Source organism: Curcuma longa, chromosome 18, assembly GCF_044706935.1.
Source record: "Curcuma longa cultivar G26 ecotype Majalengka, Jawa Barat chromosome 18, ITB_CL_G26_1.1, whole genome shotgun sequence".
Taxonomy (NCBI): Eukaryota; Viridiplantae; Streptophyta; class Magnoliopsida; order Zingiberales; family Zingiberaceae; genus Curcuma; species Curcuma longa.
The window spans coordinates 2402919-2411598 of NC_133878.1; the positions used below are offsets into that span (position 1 = coordinate 2402919).

General features: G+C 36.6%; 1 protein-coding gene across 1 annotated transcript; it reads left to right on the forward strand.

Annotated features, from left to right (window-relative positions):
• The first annotated feature begins 1374 nt into the window (after positions 1–1374).
• Positions 1375–5896, forward strand: LOC141812210 (BTB/POZ domain-containing protein At5g47800-like). The gene is made up of 7 exons (XM_074700254.1): positions 1375–1507; positions 1597–1712; positions 3222–3444; positions 3535–3604; positions 4008–4412; positions 4494–5222; positions 5335–5896. Exons 3-7 carry the CDS (start codon positions 3386–3388, stop codon positions 5749–5751), a joined length of 1680 nt encoding a protein of 559 aa, XP_074556355.1. The 5' UTR covers positions 1375–1507; positions 1597–1712; positions 3222–3385; the 3' UTR covers positions 5752–5896.
• Positions 5897–8680: the final 2784 nt, after the last annotated feature.

An 8680-nucleotide genomic window follows, 5' to 3' on the forward strand; every position in this document is an offset into this window, starting at 1 on the left:
TAATGATCGACTAAACAATACAAAGAGAAGAATGACCAAGTTGGGCATGCCAAGCTGGTTTATTTATACGTTTACTAATGAAAGCTTTGATTGAAGAATTTTGAAGATAATAGAGGTCATGTTTGATTCCCCCATAAAATAAGATAATATTTGTTTCTCTATCTTTTATAAAATAATGATTATGATGAAATTAAAAAATGATATCATTATCAAGATAAAATTGATGTGCAGAGAGCAAATTTTTAATAATATATGGAATGTAAAAGATGTTGTGCATATGAAAAGTATGATTAGATAAATGAATATATGTGTTTCCAAGATTAGTAATTTACAAATCTAAGTTATCGCCTACTTGCACCATATCTAAACCATAGTATAGTGTTATTTCTATAAGGATATTGTAATCTAATGTGACATGATAAATTACTGCAGTATCAATATATCATTCAGTAGATAAAAACTATTGGTGATTTATCAAGAATAGGTACGGACAAAAGCACTTTAGGATAAATATGTGAAATAGTCAATGTCTTAAAACTATAGGACCACCAACAAAATTGTGTCAAATTGTCTAAAACATTGTGTGCCAATATGTCCAACTCTGAGATAAATTTGATATTTACGTCGAATATTCGACATTGAAAATAGAAGCAAAGGAAAAAATAAAGGAAAAAAGAAAATAAGAGGGAAAACAATGATAAGAAAAGAGAAGAAATAATATGCGTGTTTGTGACGGTGATAGAAAAAAATCACTATGAAATGATGATAAAAAAATTTTGAGAAATAATAACTCTGATACCGTGTTAGAGAGGATAACAGAACTACAAAAGAGAAAATACGCAAAGAAGTAAAACTTCTTGATTAATGATTTATTTATGAGGAATATAATTTATAGAGATATTGGGATGCTTGATGAATTGACAGATTAATAAAAAATAATAATTGATATATTTAAAAAATTAATTTAGTAATTAAATTTTATTAAATAATTTTGATATATCAATTTCTTCCGGGAAGCTTCCTAATTAAGTTTTATTGAATAATTCTGATATATCAATCTCTTCCCTAGAAGCTCCCCTGATAACTCACATCACACCAAACCTAAACTATATATCAATCTCTTCCCTAGAAGCTCCCCTGATAACTCACATCACACCAACCTAAACCATTCCTTCTCTCTCTAGAATGCTTGATCATGGTTCATTGACATCCCATCCGACTTGAAAGCAACATCCGTGGGAATTGTGGTTGTGACAAAAGGAAGTTTCTCCACTAGCGGCAGTCCCATCTATCATCTACTTCTCTCTCTAAAGTCCACTCATCAGAAAAGAAACAAAGCCAGTTTCTGTTCTTGAGATGAACTCCACCAACTCTTATAAATTAGTTCATGTCTCTCAGTTACATCTGATATTAAATTAAAGGGGATTTTCATACAAGATGTGTTTGGGTGAAAGGCATTATTCAGCTAGCAGCAGTACCCCGTATCAGCTTTTTCTCCATCCTTCAGGTGAGATTCTTCACAACACGTCTATAACTCAAGTGGCATGTCACGAAAAAAATTCATTATCGATTCTGCTGATTTGTTTTCTATTTAAGTTTGTTCCATGTTATAAAGAAAGGCACAGGATTAGCGAGCGGCAACATGCTGTTCATCTGCAGATTCGTGCACCATTGCTGGATCTCCAACCACATCCTTCAGATACTTGCTACAGGTAATTTTAGCTATAAGCCTTCACTCTTACAATGTCTTGTTTTGAACAAGTCACTTCTTTTATTTACCTTAAGGAAAGAACCTTTTTTCCTTTCAAAAAGGTTGCTCAACCTGAATTTATAGTCCCAAAGCTACATGTAGAAACTAGAACTCTGCATATTCTTGAGCAAAATCTTATTGGAGACATATTTTTTATTAGTTCGTAATTTGGTGAAAGCACGGGAAATGACCAGCGAGTATCAATATAGTTCCCATATTATGAATCAATTGATCTTTTGGTCATTCACAAAGTCAAATTCATTAAATTCAGTAAATCATCTACACGTTCTACGATCTTAACTTGAGTATGGTTAAAGCATTCCACGAGTTTATTCATTCATAAGTTAAATTGGTATCTGTTAACCCATTTAAACTATGCTGCACGCTGACCACTTAGATGAGGATGGGATCTTTGTTGGTGGAAAGGTCGAGGTGTGCTCTATTCCCCCACGTAGTGCGCACTAGTAAAATAAAGGCGCTGAGTCTTCCATTAGCATCTAGATTAGCTTAAATGTAAAGAAGCTTTTCCTTCCATTCTTCCTCTTTTTCCATGTGCAGAAGATTTGTAGCTTTATCGGATGATTCAACTCTCCAATTCTTGGTGGTTAAATGAATGGGGTTTGGGAAATGACAGACATAACCTTGATCCTTTTTGTAAACCCTTCATTACACAAAAAAAACAAAAAACACACACACACACACATGTGAAGAGACTAGAAAACCAGTTCTATTGGGATCCTGATCGCAAGAGTCTTAATCTTTGGATGTTGTCTCCATAAAATGATTCAGGTTATGGGGTTTGACAAGGTCACTGATATGGCCAACATATCAGTGGCAACCACCCAATCACCATCACCAAAATATCCCTTCATTTTGTCTCCTTAGTGGAGGTGATCTGAAAACTTTGAGGATTTTGTTTCTTCCACTGATCTGAAACTTCCTGAACCTCGTTTTCCTGGAATTTTTGGTAGTCTCTGGCCATTAGCTTTATTCTCTTGTGGAAATCAGTTCTTCCCTGCATTTATCAACTAGAGAGAAAAGACTAATAAGATTAAAAAATAGAGAGAAGGTTAAGAGTAGCTAGTACAATTTAGCTTAAGTGGAACATTTTCCTTAAGAGAAACTTAAGCTATATTCCCAACTGTAAAGTGTATACTGCTGGACTGATTAAGCAAATTTACCTTTACACATTGCCTACATCTTTACATAAGTGAAATCTTGCTGGTCTAAAGAGCTAAAGTAGCATTTTAACTAATGGTAAACTAGCTGAGCATGATTATATGAATTGTTTTCTTGGATGAGTTTACAATTATGAAAGAAGGTCAAGATCCTTTTAGTATAATTCTAATTAGACAGAAAGAAGTGCATGCATATATAATAATGGGATATAGGCACTTAATTCTTCCTAATCAAAAAACAACTGTAGATTTTCCATTTTTCAACATCTTGTCTACTCTTCTGCCAAGTGCAGGAAAGTTGGTTGCTTCGTGTCCCAGCTGAAGCATATAGTGCTGATCTTTTTTCACGTTGAGACCACAATTTATTATTTCCTACAAGCTAGAGTTTCAAAGTAGAACTACTGAACCATAGAGGAAGATCTCATGTCAGCAGTACAAGGAAAGAACTCAGGCAAGGATGAAGTATATGAAACTCGGAACAAAGCCAGACACTTTCTACACAGAGGAGGCTGTAAGGTATGTGCTTTTTACAGATCATTTAAGGAAGTTCAATTTTTGTTTCTTGTGGTTCTGCTATGTTTTGAGAAAACTGTCCATATATTGCAGGTCAGTGATGTCAGATGTACCGGCAGACCTCATTATTCAAGTTAATGGCACAAAATATCTCTTGCATAAGGTACAACCTCCACCTTCCCTCTAAGTTATTTAATGTACAAGAGAATGGAATATGAACTATTGTATCAGAAAGAACAATTATATGTTAGTTGTCTGTCAATAAAGTAACCTTGTTGGCATGGAATCTAAGTTAAAACAATGAATCTCAGACGAAGTAATTCTAGAAGAAGTTGACGTTCATTTGAAGTTTTTGTTGTGTTTCATGTCCAACCCAATGATAGTTTTTACCTTCAACTAAAACTCCTACAGTGATTGTAGTTCATAGTTTCCCTGATCAATCAAGGCTAAAAAAAAGAATGCAATTCCTAGACTGAAGTTGGTTGGCAATTAATACTAGTAAATTAGAAGTGCCTTCAAATTCCAATTGGTTCAAGGCTTTTGATTTCAGGGCATTTTGACTGTAGTTTCCACTTCTACTGAAATGTGGCCTCATACAACGACTCTGGTCCAACACTGACAATGAAACTAGCCAGTTGGTTTCGATCTCTCTTCACAACATCCCTGGAGGAGCAGAAGCTTTTGAGCTATGTGCCAAGTTCTGCTATGGAATCTCCATCAACCTCAGCGCTCATAACTTCGTGCCAGCAATTTCTGCAGCAAAGTTTCTTCAGATGACTGAGTCGGTAGCCAAAGGAAACTTCATAACAAAGCTTGAGCTGTTCTTTGAAGCATGCATCCTCCAAGGCTGGAAAGACTCAATAGTGACACTACAATCCATGTGGAGACAGTCTGGGTGGTTAGATGAGCATAGGATTGTGCAACCATGCCTCAATTCAGTTATTGAAAAGATCCTCGCACACCCCTCACAAGTTTGTCATTCAATGATTGTTATATCCTCTTAATTATTTATTTTAATGCTCATTTTTAATGGTTAAAGTTTCCATCTTCAGGTTACATGGTCCTATACCTACACAAGGCCAGGCTACCCAAAGAAGCACCAAAGAACATCAGCCCCCAAGGACTGGTGGACGGAGGATGTTTCTGACCTTGATCTCGACCTATTCCGGTCGGTCATATCCACCATAAGATCTACCAGAAAACTCCCTGCAGCGCTAATAGGGGAATCACTCCATGTTTATGCATGCAAACACCTTCCGAGTCCACAGGAAATCCAAGAGCAGGCTCAGAGCTCTTCAGCACGAATCGATCACACCCTCAGCAAACATCGACATGTACTCGAATCCATTGTAAGCATGATTCCATCTGAGCTAGGATCAGTCTCAGGCAGTTTCTTGCTCAGGCTTCTGAAAGTTGCTAACTGTGTTGGAGCTTCTCCATCTATCAAAGCTGAGCTTGTAAAACGATCAGGTAGGCAAATGGATGAAATCACTGCAAACGATCTGATCATTCCATCATCCACAAATCCCCAGTCTCATGATATCAGCACAGTGGAGGCAGTTTTGGAGAACTATTTATCACAGTTCCACCGACGAGAGGAGAATGAAAGGATGATAGTGTCCATGACGAAGGTAGGGAAGGTGTATGATTCCTATCTCCAAATCGCTGCAAGGGAGAGCACTTTATCAATTTCAAAGTTCATTGCACTAGCAGAATCCTTACCTGAAATCGCACGACAGGAGCACGATGGGCTCTATCAAGCTATCAATATATACATTGAGGTATATATCTTTGTTAAGATATGTAAATCTGAAAGAACCACAACTACGTCAATTTGAAATATTTTTGCAATTAGTCTTATATGTTACTAAATTAAACTCTATATCAACATAGGAGCATCCTGAGTTAAGCAAGGAAGACAGAAAGAAATTATGCAGGTTGATTGACTGCCATAAATTGTCACCTGAAGCGCGCGCAAATGCTATTGCAAATGACCGCATGCCATTGCGCACTATAGTGCAGCTCCTGTTTGTTGAGCAAGAAAGAAGTGTTAGAGCGAGTAGCAGTAAAGAAGCTTATGCTATCCCATCTTGGAATGAGATTGTAAATGCCAGGGTAGCTCAGGATGATGGAAAGAGGACTAGAGATGAACGAGAAGGCGGACATCGCCAGAAGGAGCCTGTTGCGGGTGCAAGAGGAGAGAAAATAAGAGTGGCACCATCACCATCGCCATCGCCATCTGAAGCTATGACAACAAAGGATAGAAAGGAGAATACTGGTCGATTTGGAGGCAAACACAAAACCAAGTAGACATTTTCGGTTAAGCTTTTTTTTTTTGGTAAAATAAAGAATGCCATTTCACGATTGTTGTCGAGTTGAAAGAGGTAAAAATTATCATCTTTGTATCCAATGCATTGGTCACACTAAATAAATAAAACAAACAGATTGAGAATAATGTGTTGGAAATATGAATGGAAAAAGATGGATGGAAGGAGACTTCATTACGAATGAAAATCTTTAGTTCCATATTAAGAATTTTGTGATTATGAGGTTGGTTTATAATGAATCACAATCATTGAAGTTGTGAACGTGTATGAGGAGAGACTTTTATGCACGGGTATGTAGGGGGTGCAAATTCAGAGCCCAAATTCCATTGAACCCAAGTGATTCATGTGCGATCACAATCTGCATGCGTTGAATATCTAACCAGTTGAATATTGGACCGGTTAAGATAAAATTTATCCAAACAAAATCAATCATTGATGGTTGGTGGCTAACATTTCAAACTAGGCAAATGAAGGCAGTAAATGATCATTAACCGACTATAGGCTATGACCTTGAGCAAAAGAAAAAAGATGCAGAATTCATCCACCTTTGTTCGTTCCCCTCATTCTTTCTCTTTGTCGTGCAGTCTACTTGATAGTTATTTGGTGATAGCATTCGAGTACTCACTTGGTTCGCTACGAACAACTAGTGCTTGGTTGTGTATGTGATTGTGTCATTGTGTCTTGGAAGCAGATGTTTAACGTGACTGGTCACAGTCTACTGCAGACTGGTGATTGAAGCTTGGATGCTAGTGGCTACCTCCTTAAGTCCGGTTACTCTCTGCTCTAGAATGATAGCAGGTGGAGGTGGAGGAATCTGAAGGAGATTAGCTAGGTCAATGTCGTCGTCCTCATCCTCTACTGCCTATTTAGGCTGAGACTGGTTCCCCCGTCTCCAGAACAATATCTCATTCTCATCAAGTGAACTCCAGCTAAGGAGAAGTTTGTAATACCTAATATGTCAAACTCACTCATAAGTTTGACATTGCTAGAGGCAATGTCAAATCTAAAGGAAACTAAGAGTGAAGTCAAAATATGACGGTAGGACATATGAACTCTTCTACTAATACTAATGTTGGCAGAATAAATGAAGGTATAAAATATATATAAATTAATGTCTATCTCTAGTCTATGACATAATTCATATAATGAAAATGTATAAATGATCACATCATAGCGATATCCCCAGTGGTAAGGGATAAAATGTATGTCACTAAGACTCTGTACAAAACATGGTCTTGTACTCTAAATCTGACAGATAGAAATTAGGTCACTATAGGGACCCTCTCCTCCTAAAAAAAATATGAATGCATAGTATCTAGGGTAATGTGGGAGTAGGGATTTCCAAAAGGCATCTCCCTAGGAGGGTAATATAAAAATGTGGATGATGAATGTCTAAGTCCTAAATGGTCTCTAATGATGGCTGGAGATAGAGGAAAAAAATCTCTACCTCCAACTCTGGTGAAATAGGTTAGGTCATCGACCTTAACCAGGTTATTCTACAACTCGGCACACAAACCTATGTTAATCGGGCTAGTATAATAAACAAGTCTATCTAAACTATAGTATTCTATAACATTAACTGTACGTCTACATGAACGCATGAAGAATGTCATACATAGATACCTAAATACAAAGAAACATATGATATGGATAGAAATCTAGTCCTAAGCTCCTCAATGGGGAATCTAGGATCTGTACTTTTATATTTGAGAGGTATCCTAAGGCAATCGCCTTACAGCTGTACTATTTATTTAATAAATAGAAATTTACTATTTAAGTGCATATTCTCATATGTTTGATTGGATCTAAACTTATTTACTGGATGTCCGCAATACAATTCATAACATGAGAGAATTTATGATTGGATCACAACTTATGAGCATCTCTACATGTGCAATTATGAATGTATTGAAATTATCCCTAGTCAATGAATTCATGAATATAGACATCATTAATTTTGTTGAGATTAATACGTTTTAAACTCCTTGGTTTGCTAAGCATATGTTCTCACTAGCTGGAGACATTAGATGTTGAGAGTTAAACGTGGATGCTAGTTAAAGGTAACCAGTTCATTAGAGTGACCTGCCATGAGACTTCATATGGTTTGATACATATGTCAATGAAGATTTCAATGCAGCTTAAGTGCGAGTTTCCTTTGACTTGTGGTATTTAAGTCACCATGGTCATGGAGGCTTACACTTTGACATTTTAAGCAAACATCTCCAAGGAGATGTGGACCCGAGATGATTGGCCTGGTATAAGTCGAAGTGTCCGAAGGTATTTGAATAGCTAACAGAGAATTCACTGCTCTTTGTAAAAGAAATATATACCCTGTGGCTGCTTGTTACAATTGTTACTAAAAGTCTTTTGTCAAAATATCACATGTCAAGGGTATGACACTCTTGGACACATGTACGAGTAACTTGAATCTACAGGACAAGAAAACAAGCTTGGGCTAGGTGTGACGTAGTTAGCCTATTGGGGACTGACACATATAGGTTATGTCCTGAACTAAGTGGGTATAAGATGGTGAAAGGAACAAGACATGTTTCATTATAGCTGTTGAAGGGTTTAGAAATTATTCTGGAATCAATCGTTGATTTTCTGATCAATTGGGGATCATGATGTACTACTAGGTGCCACTCATGATTATTTCATAATTAATGATTAATTATAGACGACCAACATAACCGGAAACCTATTAGATCACACGCACTATAAGTTTTTTAAAAGACTTAAACGAGTTTGAGAATTTGATTCTCAATTTAAGAGAATGAAAGTTTAGTTAGACCAGACAAAAGGAAAAATAATAGACTTCGTCTTACGAAGATGAAATGAATAACTTAGTTTGGTTCATGATGGAAGATATTTTAGCAAAACAAAAGAGATGAGGGGCTTCATCTTGTAAAGAC

Coding starts and splice junctions, on each gene's coding strand:
- LOC141812210 (XM_074700254.1), top strand. CDS start 3,386: ATGAAGTATATGAAACTCGGAACAAAGCCAGACACTTTCTACACAGAG. Junction 3,605..4,007: donor CAAAATATCTCTTGCATAAG/GTACAACCTCCA, acceptor TTTTGACTGTAG/TTTCCACTTCTACTGAAATG. Junction 4,413..4,493: donor TCCTCGCACACCCCTCACAA/GTTTGTCATTCA, acceptor TTCCATCTTCAG/GTTACATGGTCCTATACCTA.